The sequence below is a fragment of the Protopterus annectens genome, chromosome 5.part0, assembly GCF_019279795.1.
Source record: "Protopterus annectens isolate FY-2018-M chromosome 5.part0, PAN1.0, whole genome shotgun sequence".
In the NCBI taxonomy this organism is placed as follows: Eukaryota; Metazoa; Chordata; order Ceratodontiformes; family Protopteridae; genus Protopterus; species Protopterus annectens.
Window position 1 is genome coordinate 174,958,283 of NC_056735.1, and position 18,762 is coordinate 174,977,044.

Here is an 18,762-nt window from a genome sequence, read left to right on the forward strand (position 1 = left end):
GTCTTCAGTTCCCAAGTCTTGACTGAAAAGGGTCTAGACCATTCTCTCACCTGATAAAACAAATTGCAAGCAATAAATAAATAAAACACAAGAAAATGATATTTCTGTAAGGAAAGCACCTGATTACATAACACTGAAGGAGATGGTACAATATGTACCAACATCACAACACTCATCCTCTTCATCCAGGTATGTCTGGATCTTGTGTTTAGCAGAAAGACAGTCTTCCAGAGTGTCATGAACACCAGTCTGAAGGGAAGGGGTCTAGAAGTTTAGCACAGAGCATTAAGGGTCTGAGATACTTATGACCTTCATCCTGGAGTTCATGGCTTGATTTACCCTCAATATCCACTTGGACAGTATGCAACTCTAAGCATATCAGTTAACTGGCACGGGGATCCAAGATCATCTCTAGATGAAAAATAATTAATGAGTTATAAAGATTGCATATATAGTAAACACAGAAGATTAGAGAAAAAAGGTAACACTGAAGACAACAAAAATGTTACCAATTAAAAATAGCCAACACTATCCCCCAGTACTAGTGGAAAACCTTTGGCTTGTACTCCAAATATAGCAGATACCCCCAGAGTACCAGAAATCGACCACTACCTAACATCAATAGTCCCATGATGTTGTTTAATACTACTATCATCTACATGGCAATTGACCATTTTCACATCTCTTCTGCTGAACCCCTTGTCTTCCTGAAGCATGTAGCTGCAAGAGTAAGCCTGAGATAGACTCACATTCCTGGCTGTTGTACTCTGTAAACAGGCCTACAAATAGGATCTCCTACTAGCACTTCAAAGCAACGAGGTGAAGGCTGTCATAGACCACGGAAAACAGATGTCACACCTGTTCAAATGTCACTTTTGTGTTATATGAAACATCTGAAACACAATGCACTACGGTGCTCATTCCAATGGAGGCACTAACATTTAGAGCAAATGCAGCTGCTTTTTTGGAAAAAGTCATAGACTTCTTCACTCAGACAGTGTAAATATATGATAGAAGACTATTGATATGAGAAAGAAGGGAAATAAGAACTTATGTACTTACCATAATGTTCCATATGAGTTGTTCTTCTTGCCTTCATTATTACTGATGGGTTTGGAGCCGATCATCGGCTCCGAGTTGGTCAAATAGCAAAGCTTGAGGTCTCAAACAGCTCGAGGCCAAAGCCCTATCTCACAATGCACCAATACATTCCCCAGATCTTGTTTGCTGCCAACTAGTGTAGAAACCTATCCCAGATTTCAAGGAAATCATAAAATCCAGGGTGAAAGGAAACTCCTCAGGAAAACCAAAACCAGAGTGGTATCTTTCATACTTCCAGACATAGGAAGGGGGTAGGAGGGGGGGGGGTCGTAATAATGAAGGTGAAAAGAACAGCTCACATGGAACATTATGGTAAGTACATAACTTGTTAATGTGAAGTTGTTCAATCTCGCCTTCATTCTTACTGATGGGTAGTGTCCCCAGCACCACAATCTTGGGTGGCTCACGGGAGTACCTGTTTCAGGACAGCAGATCCAAATGAAGCTCTGTCCCTAGAGGCCTTGCCCACTTTGTAATGAGATATAAAGGTATGTGGATTTGACCAGGTGGCAGCTGCACAAATAGAATCAATAGGTAACCTGGTCAGGAAGGCTGCAGAAGTAGAAACCGCCCTTGTAGAATGAGCCTTGACCTTGTTATGTAATGTAATACCCACTTCACTGTAGATAAAGGAAATACAATCAGAGAGCCATTTCAACAAGGTAGTTTTGGAGACAGGTGCGCCTTTTTTGAATCTGAGAAGGAGACAAAATGCTGATCAGCCCTTCTGAGATCTTTTGTTCTGTCCAAATAGAAGCGAAGTTGTCAATGCATGTCAAGTTTGTGAAGCATATATTCAAACTGGTTTGAATGATTAGGAAAGAAAACGGGTAACTCAATTGTCTGATTCAGTGTGAAGTCTGAACATACTTTGGGTAGGAATGATGGATTCGTCCTGAGGGAAACCCTATCTTTATGAAATATTAGGTAAAGTGGGTTAATGGAAAGGACTTGTAATTCCGAAATTCTGTGTGCTGATGTAATAGCCACCAAGAATATGGTCTTCCAAGAAAGATACTTGAGCTCACAAGAAGAGGCAGGTTCAAAGGGTGGGAGAATAATTTTGGACAAGATTAGATTTAAGTTCCAGGGAGTAGTAGGAGATCTGATTGGTGGTTTTAAATGCATCGTACCTTTCAAAAAAGCCTTAGCCAGCTTATGAGACATGAAACCATTTTCAGATGCACCTAAATGAAAATTAGAAATAGCAGCAAGTTGGACTTGAATGGTTGCTGCTGCAGCTCCTTCATTGAACAGTTTTGTTAGGAATTCCAATATATTGTAAATCCACTCCACTGAATGAAAAAACTGGAAAAAAACGTAGCAACCAATCCAATGACCACTCTCGGACACAATCAACTTAGCGCTTTCATCCACTTTAATGACATGAACTTCATCAGAAACCGTTTCTGATGAAGTTCACATCATTAACGTGGATGAAAGAGCTAAGTTGATTGTGTCCGAGAGTGGTCATTGGATTGGTTCCTATGTTTTTTCCAGAATTCCAATATATCTGATAAAGATGCCAGGAAAGGGTCAATGTTATTCTGTTGTGCCCAGATGGAAAACCTTTTCGACTTATTGAGGTAAAGTTTCCTAGTTGAAGATTTATGAGACGACAATAGGATATGCTGTGCCTCTTCTGATAAATTCTGGAACCTGGCTATTCTGGGAAATGGAGCAGCCAAGCTGTCAATTTGATGGACTGAAGAGAGGGATGAAGAGCTCCTGATGAGTGGGTCAACAGATCCAGAACTGGGTCCAGGATTCAAGGCTCCTCCAGTAGATGAGGCTTCAGGAAGGGGAACCAAGTTTGATGAGGCCAATATGGGGCAATTAAAATAAGTGTCCTGCCTAGAAAACTGGCTTTCTGCAATACCTTGGGAATCAGTGGAAAGGGAGGAAAAGCATACAGGAGTCCCGGAGACCAATCGTGGACAAGAGCATCCCTCGGGGATTGTCCCTGATGAGAGTTCAGGGCAAAGTAGTTGCTACACTTGGTGTTTGTGGGGGTGGCAAAAAGGTCGCAGTAAGGCTGGCCCCATCTGTGGAAAATCATTTCCGCTATTTCGTTCTTGAGAGACCACTCATGAGGTAGCAGAATAGCTCTGCTGAGTCTGTCCGCTATTACGTTGGATTTCCCCCGGAATGTGCGTTGCAATCAGAAAACGCTGGGTGGACTCTGCCCATTTCCATAATCTCAGAGTCTCTCGAAACAGGGGCTAGGATTTGGTTCCTCCTTGTTTGTTTATGTACCAGACTACTGACATGCTGTCCGAATGGATTGCAATTGTGACTAGGGAAGAAAGTCTTGAAAGGCCTACAATGCTAGAAGAACCGCTCTCATCTCCAGGACGTTTATGTTCAAATGAGCCTCGTGAGCCTGCCAAGTACCTTGGGCTGTCCGTCCCTGATAATGCCCCTCCCACCCGATCAGGGAGGCATCTGTGGTTACCGTTGCCACTGGAGTGGGGAGAACACATGGGCAGCCCATAGTCACCATTTCTGGCGTTAGCCACCAACGAAGGTCATCCTTGCAAGAGTCGGTAATCAAAACTAGATGATTCATGGGTAAGTCCTAAAATGTCCATTGTGTGAATAGCAGCCAGTGAAGAATGCGCATGTGAGATCTCACAAGGGGTATTGCAATAATCGCTGCTGCCAAAGTGCCGAGCAGTTTGAGAATCTGTGATGCTGGTGCTTTTTGTTTTGACAGGAGATCCACAATTTCTTGTTGAAGGACAATCACTCTTTTGGGAGGGGGCTTCAGGGACAAGCTGACCATGTCTAAGTCTGCTCCTATAAAGACTGTACGCTGCAATGGCAATAAAGCAGACTTTTCTGAATTTATAGTAATGCCCAGCTGTATGCATAGATCTATGGTAGCATCCCTTGCCCGAATAAGCTGATGCCTGGTGGGGGCGGTAAGGAGCCAGTCATCCAAGTAAGGAAACACTGGGATTCCTGAATGTCTCAAGTGAGCCATGACCACTGCCATGCATTTGGTGAACACTCTGGGGGCTGTAGTGAGACCAAAGGGCAGGGCCCAAAACTGGAAGTGACTGGCTCCCAGCCGGAAGCGCAGATGATCCCTGGATGGCCTGGCCATTTTGATATGGTAGTACGCATCCTGGAGATCTATAGAGCACATCCAATCGTCCATCCCTAAAAATGGGAGAATGGACTGAAGAGTGACCATCTTGAACGTCATCTTTACCACATATTTGTTGAGTCTGCTGAAATCCAGAATATGTCTCCAGTCCCCTGTCTTCTTTGGTAACAAAAAGAACCTTGAGTAAGTTCCGGATCCTTGCTGGTCTGCTGGGACTGGCTGGATGACTCTTTTTTGCAATAGTTTTTGGACCTCTACGGATGCTACATCCCATAGACTGGGTGGAACATCTGGGATTCCTTTTGTTGGTCTGGGGAGAGAGTGAAAGGGGATGGAATATCCTCTGGATATAACATTTTGTACCCATCGGTCTTCTGAGATATTTAGCCAGGCACCTAGGTACAAAGACAAACATCCCCCGACTGCCTCCAGTGCAGAACAGTCAGACCTCCTTTCAGGAGCACTGATAGGGTTTCCCAAGGAACTGATCCCTGTCACCCTGGTTCTGCAGACCCCCTCTGCCATGTGAGTGTCATCTTTCACCACTGCCTCCCCCTCTGCCCCTGGAGGAAGCTTCACCTTGTGAGTTTGGAAAGGCTCCTTGGGTCTTATGGAACCACATTTTCCCACTCCGTTGACCTTTGGGATAAGGTCTAGTAGGGGTAGAAAAATGGACTCCAACAGCAGATAGAGTCTTACCATCTTGCTCACATCTGGTGAAGGTCTCTTTAATTTTTGGTCCAAATAAGGAGGAACCATCGAAAGGGGCATTCACAAACGATGACTTAAAAGGTTCCGCAAAAGAACATAAGTACATCCAGGAATGTCTTTGCAAAGCAATTCCTGTACCCGCAGCCTTACTCATTCCATCAGCTGCGTAAGACACAAGGCACATGGAAGAGTTTACGATGGAATTAAGGGTAGCAAGCTGAGATGTCACCTTGTCTGCCACAGAGTCAGCAACTGCACCCTGGAGAGTATCTCCAAGCTCTTTGAGGAGATCTCTCTGTAGTCATGTGAAGTGGGTCAGGTAGTTCAATGACCAAAGTGCAAAGGTCGTAGAACTGAACATGCACTTCCTGAATCTGTCCATTATCCTAGACTGTCTATTAGGAGGATGGACAGATGTGGAAGTCTCCGACATCTCTTTTTTAGTGGCTGCCACCACCACAATGGCATCAACAGGTATGGGTTTAGATAAAAAGGATTTATCAAGGGGTGCTGAAATGTACTTGTTTGGCCTTCTAGGAACAGGCTGCATAGAATCTGGTGACTCCCACACCATTTGAGACAAAAGATCCATCAACTCATCGAAGGGCGGAGACACCCATGAAGTGGAGGGTCGGGACCCGAAAGCCTTCAGGAACACCGATTCGTCCTTGGTAGGGTTTTGGGGCTGCCAGTCTCCCCTCTGCTTAAGGATCTCAAGGATATCCCAGAAGGAAATATCCATAGAGGGGGACCTTGGGAACCCTTCCGATTCCTCCAAATTGGTGTCTGACATGATGGATTCCTGAGGGGAATCCAGATGTCTCCTCTTACATAATCTTTTCCGAGGGACCTCCTCAGTTAGAATCTCTGGAGAGGTCTTGGAAGAGCAGGGTTCCCCCAAAGGGGCATCCTGAGGCTCTGGGTCCCTACGCTTACAGTGAACCTGTGGAAGCGGAGAAGAAGCAGGCGCTTTTCAGGAGGAGTTGGCCATATCAGAAGTTGTGGAAGTCCGAGGGTACAAAGCCCTCTTCATGGCATCAAAGGCCCCATGGCTTCAATGCGAGGAAAGCACCTGGGTCCAAAGACACTGAGGACTCATCCCCCCCCCCCCGGAATCAACAGAAGAGTGTCAGCTCCCAGATTCCACTGCCGGAGCAGAGGATATCAGGGTGGTCGGTACCAACAGTTCAGAAGTGCGTGTCAACGACTGACTGGCTTCCTCCGGCTCTGATGTCTCGGTTCAAGTCGGAGGAGGTGCAACAACAACAGGAGAGGACTTTGTCGGTTCCGAAGCTGCTAGAGTCGAAACCGACAGAATTGTAGCAAGTGCCGGGTCCTGTAGAAGTCTCCACACCAGTTGATCCATGTCCAAACTGGACAGTCTGGAAGCCCAAGAGGAGACCACCAATGGAGCCAGTGACCCCAGAATCGGGGACCTCAACGTAGGAGATACCGGTTCCAAAACTGGGGACCGGCTCTTACCAGCAACCTGAACGGTCAGTTCTGATGGCACTAGAGCTGAGACCATAGCCTTTTTAGATGTCTTTGGTACCGAAAAGCCCTTCAGAGCCAAACTAGATGAAGAGGCTAGAGAAGAGGGTTTTGGTTGACTCGGCAAAGAATCCAAATCTGTTTGGAAGGCAGACTTAATTAAACCCCGCTCTACCAGCTTACGCTTCCTTTCAGCTAACACCCTGCAGCTGAAGCCATGACAAATGGAACAAACCTCCTGTAAGTGCACCTCACCCAAACAGTACACACATGTAGAATGACCATCTGTAATTGACATTTTCTGACTACATTTGGGGCACCTCTTAAATCCAGATTTAGCTTTTTCAGACCTTGTAGCCAAAATTAACCAGAACTATGTCCAAAAAAAAGTGAGCCTCACCGGCTAAAGGTATTAAAGGCAGCTATAACTCTTCTACTGTATTAGCAAAAAGCCTAACAGGCTAAGAAAACAAAAAAACAGCCAAGAAAAACGGCCTAGAGCCTAACCGGCTAACAAAGAAAAATGAAGAAAACTGCAGCAAGCCTAACTAGGCTGGGATAGAGCTATAACACTTTTAGCAAAAGGGCCAACGGCCAACTTGAATAAACAGGGCCAAGCCCAAAACTACAACTAACAACCAAGAGGGACAGAAAAAACTATCCAACGGGATATAAGTTCGAAAATGGACAACCAGAGCAAAGAACTATACTACTAAGTCCTAACTAACAAACAACTGTGAAAAACTATTAAGAAATTTTCAATAGAAATCGTAAACTTATCTCTCCAATGGCCAAGAGCTGTAGAGAACACCTGATCAGTTGCAGTGGCAAATTAGATCTGGGGAATGTAGTGATGCATTGTAGGATAGGACTTTAGCCTCGAGCTGTTTGAGATCTCGAGCTTTGCTATTTGGGCAACTTGGAGCCGATGATCGGCTCCAAACCCATCAGTAAGAATGAAGGCGAGATTGAACAACTTCACATTATATGTTTTACTGATCACATCAGAACTGTTGAATTGAATTTATAGAGAGGACTGTATAAAATTTTGTTTCCTACCTCCTGATGCTTTTTATCCAGTGAAAGCTGAATGTTCACTAGTTCCTGTTCTCGCACATGAAGCCTGGCCAGTAAAGTCTGCTCCTGGTTCTCCCATTCAGACTTCTTCTGATTTACCATAATATCAATCTGGTGCATTAAGTCTTCAAGCTCTGCTTCACAGGATGACATTCTAAGAAATAAAAAAGAGTAAGGTAAGATTTAAAAGTAGAATCAAAAGAAAATGATAAATGATGGGCCTCATATATCTCCAGAAATATTGCTGTATGTTAATGGATGGTCAGTAAACTTATGATAACTTGCTACAGTTGTCATTGTTACAGACAGTAGAGGTGATTTCATCTCGGCCATGTTCCAAAGTAATTTTGTTTAAAAGCATTCTTCTCAGAATTACATACTATAGCAAGTCCAGTAGAAACTGGCACAGTGATCTGTCAGCCAGAAATGCATTAGAAAATATCAGAAAACCCCTTGGTTTGAAAATAAGTGTTTACACATCATCATATGCAACTTATACTTAATCATGGACACAAGAATTCTTATTTTAAAAATAAGAGGACTACTTCACAGTGAATGAATTTTAAGTAGATGTATTCTGAAGTAAAATTTACTAAAAGCAGTTCCAAAACCTGCACTTGCCTGTTTATAAGACATGCTTAGATTTGTGTAGAATATCTTTTTTTCCTAAATGGAGCTTTCTTGAAATGAGGATAACTATATGGCTACAGGCACTCACTCACACTGGTTATCAGTAGCTTGTACACCTAAAAACACTGACTGGTAGAAAATTGCTAGTGGGTTGACACAGCCTATATTGTAATGAGATATTTTTAATTAACTGTGCATTGAGTCACACTGCCAAACATACAACAAAGTTCTATAGAGTGGAGCTATAACAAATGTGAAGCAAATACCTTGTTTTCTCAATTATCTCTCAAGACCACCACTCATGATCTTTTCTGTCCATTCCTGTCATTTTCACTTCTCCCCAAACTACTGTTATCTATCCTTTGCTACTTTGTTTAAAAGACTGTTCAAATAAGCAAGCAAAACTCCTTTCATGAGAATTAAGATCCCACATCAGGGACTACAGTGTTCTTCCCTAAACTTAACTCTACTTACACCTAATAGGGTGGCTAACATATTAAACTTATTTGCACAGATACGTTGTGACTGCATTCTTGCCTACAACAGTAAGTAGTATGTTGTGACTGGTGGTGAATGCAACCTATCAGACAGTAAGGGAGTTAGGAAGAATTGATAATCTATTTTCTATTTTGTAAGAGGTTAGCAGGAATCTGAGACTGCTGCCTGACTGTTTGTTGATGAAGGACAGATGCCAATGATAACTAATCATTTTAATAACTAAGGTCCTAAGAGCATATGCAGAAGTTTATACATAAAATGATGGTATTTGACAACCACTGCTAGAAGAAAAAAAAATTATATAGGTTTTTTTCTGGATTTGGCATCTGTCTGAAAATGATTCAACCACTGGTCAAACAAACATTTTTTAAGAGGTGTTTGTTATTTAATGGTGAGATGTCTGCAGGCAGGTGCCAACATAAATTGGGAGATAATCACACATTAAAACATGTCAATAGTGTTTCACAGTCCCAAGAATTAATGTTTGGAAACTTAATCAAAGCAGGAAATAAGCAAGTAATAATGCCAGACAGGGTGTGTGTTATTGTGTAAATAACACCTGCCAAGGGGTGTTCTGAAGCCCAACTCTGTACAATAACACACACCCAGGAGGGCATTTTTGCACTTAGAGAATGGGCTACCTGTTAAATTGCTGTGTGTTTGTTTTGTTTAGTTTTTTTCAATATATATATATATATATATTTTTTTTTTTTAAATATTTTTAATATAAATAGTTCCTCCGCCTACAGTTTCAAACTTGCTGTAGTATATGCTGGAAAATTATTAGGGGGTTGAAGTCTTTGAATAATGAGCTACATTTGAGTTTCAGACTTTATGATACCTCTCAACTAATCAGGGACAAATATCAACAGAACTAGGGACAAAAACAGAAGTAATCAGGGACGCCTAAAATATTAGTTCAGTTAACTTAACGTATTGTCAGAATAGGAAGACGTGAATTAATATACATTATCTGGAGTAAAAAAACAGTCTATGAACCTATTTATTGTCACTGTTTATTATGTGTAACTTACCACTTTTTCACCAAAGGTCACCAGTTTTAGGATGGATTAAGGGAGGCAGAGCTAAAATTTGATTCAAAATCAGGGGTGTCCCTGAGGTGACAGGTATGGACTTCCTATTCTTCAGAAAATGCATGTTAACATAAATCCTGTGATTATAGCATCTTTCTAATTTTATAAGGTCAGTATTTAAAATTTGTCCCTATTTTTGAGCCATCTCTCTCTCTCTCACACACACACACACACACACACACACACACACACACACACACACACACCTGCTTTCATGCACACAAGCACCCATACACTCACACATGCAGACAGAAACATAAACAGCATTATACACATGCCCGCGCACGTGCACACATACACACACACACACACACACACACACGCACATGCACACCACACACACTAATTTTTCACTCACTAAATATCAAAAGAATTGCTTATCGAGTGTTAAAATAATGGCTCGATTGATCTCACTCTCACTTTCATGCATGCATGCACTCGCACACACAAACACACATAAATTTATTTATTTTATTTTATTTTATTTTACATTTGTTGACTGGGCTAGTCTAACTGGATACATGTACATTTTCAGTAGAAGCCCGGGGAGAAAAGCTCTAAGCATAGGCTGTAACTTATTATACAATATTAATATAAAATATAGATTGTACTTAAGATAAATGTGTATGGTGTCATTTAGTGGGATTAAGCTGTGATCAAATACAGACAATAACAATATTTGAGAGAAATAAATGTGTACAGAGTCATTTAGTGGGAATAAACTAAGATCAAATACAGAAAATAAACAACATTTGAGAGGGAAAAAAACATACAAAGATATATATATATATATATATATATATATATATATATATTTATATATTTTTTTGTACAAGGACAGAGATCATACTACCTCTTGGTTTGAGGTTAGCTTAATTGTTAGGACAGGTAGGCAACATAGTACAGTAGAGAAGTGGAGTAAAGGGAGAGCAAGATGGGTAAACGGGATAATTAGTCAGGGTTTGTGCAGGGATAAAGCCAATGAGTTTTAAGATATCTTTAAGATGTTTTTTAAAACAGATGTGTGGAAGAGAGAGTAGAAAGTTCACTTGGAAGCTGGTTCCAGGCTTTTCCCACTGTGTTAGTGAAAAGTGAGTCCCTAGTTTTGTTGTTCGATTTAATAGTGGAAACTAGAAGCTTATTAGCTGAGCGAAGAGCTGTAAGATTTTTGTAAGAGGTAGTCAGATTAGTGAGGATTGAGGTATTATTAGGATGGTAAAGTATCTTTTGGGTTATAGTAAGTTGATGATAGAGTAGTTGGTGCTGCAGCTCTAACCATCCCAATTGTTTGAGGTTGAGACAGTGGTGGGTTCTGAAAGGGTTGCCAGAGGCAAATCTGGCTATGTTGTTATAGCTAGTAACAAGTTTGTTAAGGTTGTTTTTAGAAAGATTGATATAAACGGCAGAAGCACAGAACAGGGTAGAGATCAGGTGGGTCTGGGCAACAGAGGTTCTGGCTGTTGGTGTAAGGAAGGGTTTGATTCTATAACGGGAACTTAGCTTTTTGTTGACAGACTTTATGTTAGTGTTAATATGGTCATCATATCTAAGGTTGTTGTCTATGGTTATCCCCAGGAGACGGGTTGTAGTATCATGGGATATGGTAGTTTCATTGTTAGAGGTTATTGTGAAGTGAATTTGTGGTGATTTTTGAGTAGGAGCAAAGAGTTGTAATTTTGTTTTTTTGGGGTTCAGGAGGAGGCAGTGTTGCATGAACTAATTTTCCACAATATTAAATACAGTTTGGGTGAGGGTCTGGAGTGAGGTTGAGGACCTGGCTGAGCATATTAAAGTTGAATCATCAGCATATTGTATGCAGGTGGCTTGAGTAATTTTTGTATTAATTCATTAATAAACATTGAAAAGAGAAGAGGGCCTAAGACTGAGCCTTGAGGTATTCCAATATTTACAGGGAGGGGAGTTGAAAGCTTATTATCCCAAAGGACAGCTTGCTGTCAGTTGTCTAAATAAGATTTAAACCAGAGTAATGCCTGTACGTCCAGTGAATAGGCTTTTACTACCTCAATAAGCAGATTATAGTTGACCATGTCGAAGGCTTTTGAAAGGTTGATAAATAGTATGGAGGAAAGAGAGTTATTGTTATGATTTTTGTTTATACAGTTAGAAAGGGACAGCAGGGCAGTTGTTGTGCTATGGAATGGTCTGAAGCCATGTTGGCAGTTAGCAAGTAAATTGTTGTGGAGGTGGTCAAGTAGTTGTCAGTTGATACATTTTTCCATTATTTTAGCTATTGGAGAGAGTAGGGCGATTGGTCTAAAGTTGGAAATATCAGTTGATATCCCACCTTTATGTAGAGGGATGATGAGAGAGACCTTCCATATAAAAGGGATTTTGCTTTCTGTAATAGTTCTATTTATAGGGATAGAAATGTGGTAGGCAATGGCTTTAGCTGCAATTTGCAGGTATTCTGCTGATAGACAGTCAGCAGAAGGGGTGCATGGCTTGAGTTTTTGAAGGAGGTTACAAATGAGGGATGTAGGTACTGTTTGTATGTGAAAGGAAGGAACTAGATTCATTGTGGTATTAGGTGGGAGTGTGCTAATGGGTGGTAGAGTATTAGCTAGAGTTTGAATGGCTTTTGTAAAGTAGTTGTTAAAGGTATCAGTGATTAGCTTAGGGTTATTATGGGTGATTCCTGATGGGGTAGGAATCTTGGAGTGCCTGGCTAAAGTAGTTTGTTCAAAGCTGACCAGAAATTTTGTGGTTTTTGTTTGTGGGTTTGTTGGAGGTGGAGGTAATACAATGAATTCGAAAGTGGTTTTGCACGAAACCAACAAAAAACACAAACCAAGATGTTTTTTTTTATTCACCAAATACAAAATGGGTGTGTGTTTTTAACTTTTAAATGGTTAAATGAATTATTGGATGATTGATTTATTGTTTAAATATTATGATATAAATAAAGGATTTGAATGTATGGCACTTTATCTGAGGAAGTCTATGGAAAGAGACGAAAATGTAGTGCTTAAATTTCAACGCGTTTATGTTTTATGCTTCAAACTGCATGTGGACCTTGGTTCAATAAAGCGGATTTTTTACACATTTGGGTCGGATGGTAACTGGATTCATTGCTTTGCCTTTTGCACCTTGGTTTGTGTTTTTTGGAGGTGGAGGTAAAAGTTTTTTTTTGTCTAGCAGAATTTCTTTTTTGGTGGCTTCTCTTAATTGTTTAAAGTAATGGTGATCTGACGGGCTTTTACAGGCTCTCCATTTGGCCCAAATTTTATTTCTTAGGAGGACTTTTTGCCTAGTTTGTTTTGTGAGCCATGGGACAGTTTTGGTCTTTATTCAGGAACTTACATCTATTTCTTTCTTTTTTGTTTTTTTAATATTACACTCGCTAAACAGCAAAACACTGCTTTGCAAGTGTAAAATAATGGTGGCTGTTAATTCTGTTACAGTCTAAGCTCCACAGCAGCCTAATATACTGCCATGAAGTGGTGGACTCATTTCTAGCAGGCATTACCTGTACAGACGTCCCTGGGTTAAGGAAGAGATCCGTTTTTTAGTCTGTCCTTAAGTCAAATTTAAATACAAGTCAAAACACGTACACATGTTTCTTATTAAATGTCACTTAGTCAAATGTTTGCCTCAGTCTAGTATTTATTTTACTTTTCTTTGCATATAAAACACTTTAGAAATACTTCCAAATTTAAAAAAAATCTTAAAATAATACTGTATATTGTAGTAATAACAACAATACTGTAAGTATAGTATAATAACACTATATAATAGTACATAAAAATGCAGTACAGTACAGTAGAACGTTCCATACAAAAAATATGTTAAACGTACCTCTTTTTAAGCTTCACTTCACATTTCTGTACTACAGGCATCACTCACAAATATTTTCCACTCTTTCCTGAACTTTCAGACATCTGCCAGACCTCCTGGTGCTGCCTAGACCCTAGTGAGCCGTAATGTCACTTGCCCATTCTATTGTACAGTACAGTAACTACTTCAATACTGTACTGTACAAGACAGCAGTCTTGACCAATCAGATTGCCAACACAGCGATCTCTTGACCAATCGGATCTATTGTTCTCCGTGAAGGTGGAAGTAACTGCTCTAACAAGATGTGCAAGCAGCTTCATGAACGGGGAAAATGGGAAAAAGGAAAGTACAACATCATTCTTTATTTTCAATGTAAGATTGGGCAACTTTAAGGATTTTTATTTATTTTCAAGCTATTTCCGACAATGCGGCAGCTCATTCTTATCTATGGATTGTACGCATGTCTGATATCTGTAACTTGGGGACTGCCTATACATTAACACCCAACTGGAGAATGTGTGTTCTCCAATCAGAGTGGCAATGTACAGGTTGTCCATTCTCTAAAGCATTTTACTAGTCAAATGAAATCATCGCAACACTGTGGCTTGAGGTCATTATTTGTTTTTTGTTTGATAGCCAGACAGTACTAGTCTATGGATCATTTCAGCTATGAAGCCATTAGCCATAACTTGTTTAAAGTTAAAAATGTTTCTAAATAAATGTAAGTGTTCTTGTCATGACTCATGTATGTTATTAGTCTGCTTAATAAAGTGCATTGGCCACTACAAGAAATAAGTGTATTTGTACCTAAAAATATTGCTTTTATCTGCACTTGCGTGTCAGCTACATACACGTGGTGTGCTGTGAGAGGTATGTCTATTTAAAAAAAATAAGGAAATGTAATAGTCAAATAATGTGACTGGATTTTTGTGATTATTTAAATATGTGTGACAATTATGTTATTTCCTGAATAAGAAAGAAAGTATATGGTAAAATAGATGATTGTAACAACCTTCCAGAAGAAATAATAACATAAAAAAACAACAGGGAGAGAATCAATAATGCATATGGCAGATAAAAATAAATTCTCATATTGACTGGAAAAAGAGGAAATAAGCTTTGGTTAAGAAGGATTAGCAAGCGCCATATCTCTGAATTGTCACACATTATGAGGTGCATCACACATTTTAGTTCTAAAAAATGTTTCTGCTACAAAGAGAAGGCATGTTTGTACACTTCCCAGGGGTACTTTGAATTATAAATTCACAATAAGTGGTCTGTAGCATACATGCAAGTGTTTCCATTTTCAATTGTGACAATTTGTCACTCATTCTGCTCACTTGTCACACATTGTGATGTCTGCTTTATCTTCTGAAAAAGCTGTTTCAATAAGGTGGCTTTATAATCTGCACTATTAAATACTGCAACCCTTTAAAAAAAGAACAGGTTCTGCAAGCTTCAGCAATGAGCAAGAGACCTAGATCAGTTCCTTACACTAGTGCTGAATCACTGAATGGATTATCTGTTTCAGAAAAGTCTATAAACATCTGGACATATCTGATCAAATATTGATATAAAATGCTACGCGTAATGCACCAGAGCATACTGAATGAATGAAATGCAAGTTTGACAATGGGTTATGTTTATTTTGTGTTCATGAATATGCCTTGAAATGATGGTGTAAAATAAGTGAGACAAAACTTATGCCATGTTAGAGACTCTTTTTAAAACGATATTTAGTGTAATGTGCTTTGAGTGTATGGAGGAGCAGACTGTTATTGGAAGATCATTTTTATAACAGCAGGTATGGAACCCAAATTGTTATAAATGCATTAAAGCAAATGAAAAGCTTTAGTTGCTGTAAGTTATTAAGCCATTTTGAAGTCTTTTTATGTGGTTTGGGGAAATGATTTGAGTACTGATATAATGTATCAAGGGGATAAAAGAAGGTTGGGCAGCCTACCTTACAACAATCAACATTCAAAACCATACAAAACCAGTGGGATATGACTGACCAAGTTTGCAGATGACTGCAAGTTGGGAGCTGTCATCAATTCCCATAGTAACGTGGACATCTTCCAAGAGGGTCTCACCCAAACAAATGACTGGTGCCAGAAACATGGCCTCAAGCTGAATACAAAAAAATGCATCACCATCCCCTTTGGGGAGAGAGATGTCCCTACAAATTATCACATAAATAATAACGTTCTAAGCACGCAGTCAGTTGTGAGGGATTTGGGCACCCAGACTGATAGCAGCCTGACTTTTGACCACCATGTTGCTTCCATTGTACAGAAAGCTTTCTACATGGCCCACCTCATAAGTAAGGGTATCTCATCCAGGGACAAGGAGGTCATAACATCCCTGTATTCTTCCCTTATAAGGTCCATTGAGTACAATGCCCCATTCGGCATGTACCTCGCAAAGCACATGCTGCAGCTGGAGATACCAGAGAGGTTCCTCACCAGGAGAATCCAGGGCCTCAAAAATCTGCCATGCACAGATAGGCTAAAAGTCCTATGCCTCTACTCTGTTTCATACAGACTCCTCAGAGGTGACCTCTGTCTGGCATACAAGGTGATCTCAGAGCCCGCCTTGATGGGACTGCTGCATATCTGCAAGTCAAGCTCCATTCAAGTAACGCACACGCGGCCTCAACCTGGTCTGTGACATCATTAGGACTTTCTGGCGGGACAGATTCGTGTCCCAGAGACTCCCCCCATCTATGGAATAGACTCCCTCTCCATGTCAAGCAGAGTACCTCTTTACTCCTTTTTAAGTGCAATCTGGATAAATGGATGGGAAATAGAAAATGCATCCCTGGGATTCTATCTGTGTCCCTGCTGGACAGGGGCATGAGGTGCTGATTTGTTTATGCATGGGCTAAACTCTTGGTTAGGCTTATAAGGGCCTCAGGGCCAATAGCCTAGTAACTTCCTATGATCCTATGATACACTATGTACAAGCAACCAATAAATCTGGAAAGAACCAGCAGAACAGTGCTGAAAATAAAACTGGCAGATCTAGCATTATGGTAAATGCATAAATGTTTAATCTTTTGTTAAGAGCTTCATGTCCATCACCAATAGAAGCAAGTCCCTTCTTTTGACTCCTTGGATGGTTCTCATGAAAGAGTGTCTTCAATAATAGGTTCATAGGTAGGTACTAAGCTATCGGCTCAAGGGCCTAAGTAAGCCTATCCAACAAGGTTCCCTGGCTTATGCCACCCAAGAAAGTTATTTTATTTATTTATTTTATTTTACATTTGTTGACCGGGCTAGTCTAACTGGATATATGTCCATTTTTAGTAGAGGCCCGGGGAGAAAAGCTCCAAGCATAGGTAGTAACAAAACATAGAATATATACAATAGTAACATGAGAATGCTATACATTGTTTCAATTGTACAAGAGGATAAATATGCACAGAGTCTAATAGGTCTAAGCTGAGATTAAAATTTGAGAAAAAGAAACATATGAGAGAACATAAAAGAAAAAAGAGTTAATTTTTTTAATATACTAGAAGGAAAAAATCTCGTTAGGTTACCTTAGATGTTAATAATGTAGGGAACATAGAACAGTAGAGTAGAGCAGTATAGAACAATAGAGTAGAAAAGTATAGGGAGTACAGTGTGGGACAGTAGAGGTATTCATTTCCTGTGCCCCTGTCGAGCAGAGCCACAGAAGTGATCCCCGGGGTGTATTTCCTATTTCCCATCCACTCATCAAGATTTTTCTTGAAGAGTGCTAATGAGGAACTTTGCTTGATATAGATAGGTAGATTGTTCCAGAGTATAGAAAGTCTCTGGGACAGGAATCTATCCCTCCAGCATGTCACGTTTATTGTGGTGACAAGGTTTAGGTCCCTAGAGCATGTAGCTCGGAGGGATTGGGATTTCTTAAGGTGTAGCATGTCCAACAGCTCTCAGTTTAACATAGCTTTATATGTTAGGCAGAGATCTCCTCGGAGTAGGCAATATGCTACAGAGTAAAGCTGGAGTTTTTTGAGATGGTCAGTGTAGGGCATCTGTTTGAGGCCAGTAATCCTCTTTGTGAGGTACTTCTGTGGCCTTTCCAGCTGCTGCAGATGTCTTGTGAGGTACATTCCAAAAGGGGAGTTGTACTCTATAATGGGTCTAATGAGTGCCGAGTAGAGGGGAGCAATGACCTCTTTTTTCCTGGATGAGAACCCTTTTGTTATAAGGTGTGCCAAATAGAAGGATTTCTTGACTACTGTGGCAATGTGATTATCAAAGTTGAGACTACTGTCCACCTGGGTCCCAAGGTCTCTTATCACACATTCGGCGTTAAGCAGACTGCCGTTTATGTGGTAGTTCATGGGTACATAGTTTTTACCAAAGGGGATGACAACGCACTTTTTGACATTGAGCTTGAGGCCATGCCTCTGACACCAGGCATCTGTCTCAGTGAGGCCCTTCTGTAGTATGTCCACATCATTTGGGGACCCGACTATGGCTCATAGTTTGCAGTCATCTATGAACTTCATTAGCCAGACGCCTTCTGTGTTAGCCTGTACTTCAGAAAAGTAGATAACAAAAAGGAGAGGTCCCAGGACTGAACCCTGTGGTACTCCACTTGTCACTGGTTTAAAGTCAGATTTGGAATCTGCAACTTTTACAGTGTGGATTCTGTCAGTGAGCTAGTTGGCAACCCATCTTGTGACGTACGGATTTATACCTAGTTTAGTGAGTCTACCTATAATTCCAGAATGGGGGATGGTGTCGAAAACCTTGACGAGGTCAAGATAGGCTGTGTGAACCACCTTACCCTCATCTACGGCTTTGGTAACTGCCTCAAAGAAATCGATCAGGTTCAGAAGGCATGATCTGCCTTTCACAACCCCGAACTGGGTGGGGTCCAGAGTTTGGAGGTTACCAATGTTTTTGTTTATGAGTTCCCTGATGATACGTTCCATGGCCTTGCAGACCAGGCTCATCAAGCTAATAGGGCAATAGTTCCCAGGATCACTGGTGGCTCTCCCTTTGTGGAGTGGGATAACTGTTACTGTACACCATTCAGTGGGCACAAAGCCTGATGTGAGACTATGATTGAACATGGTGCTTAGGTGGGGAGCCAGTTCGTTCTGAAGTTCATATAAAATGCAGCCTGGGATGTCCGGTCCCATGGATGCGGTGTTTTTGGTTTTACAGAGTGCAGCTTTTACCTGCATAGATGTGATTACAGGGACTTTGCATTCTTCCTGTATATATATGGGCCCTTTAGGGGGTGAGAGGG

The 18,762-nt window shown here is 40.8% G+C and overlaps 1 protein-coding gene across 1 annotated transcript in view; it reads right to left on the bottom strand.

Annotated features, from left to right (window-relative positions):
• Window positions 1-7,645, bottom strand: part of DEUP1 (deuterosome assembly protein 1) — a 427,064-nt gene extending 419,419 nt beyond the window's left edge. Inside the window, exon 1 of the mRNA XM_044071821.1 lies at window positions 7,475-7,645. Coding sequence (XP_043927756.1) covers window positions 7,475-7,645 — 171 coding nt within the window. The remainder of the gene's footprint in view (window positions 1-7,474) is intronic.
• Between the last annotated feature and the right edge of the window lie 11,117 nt (window positions 7,646-18,762).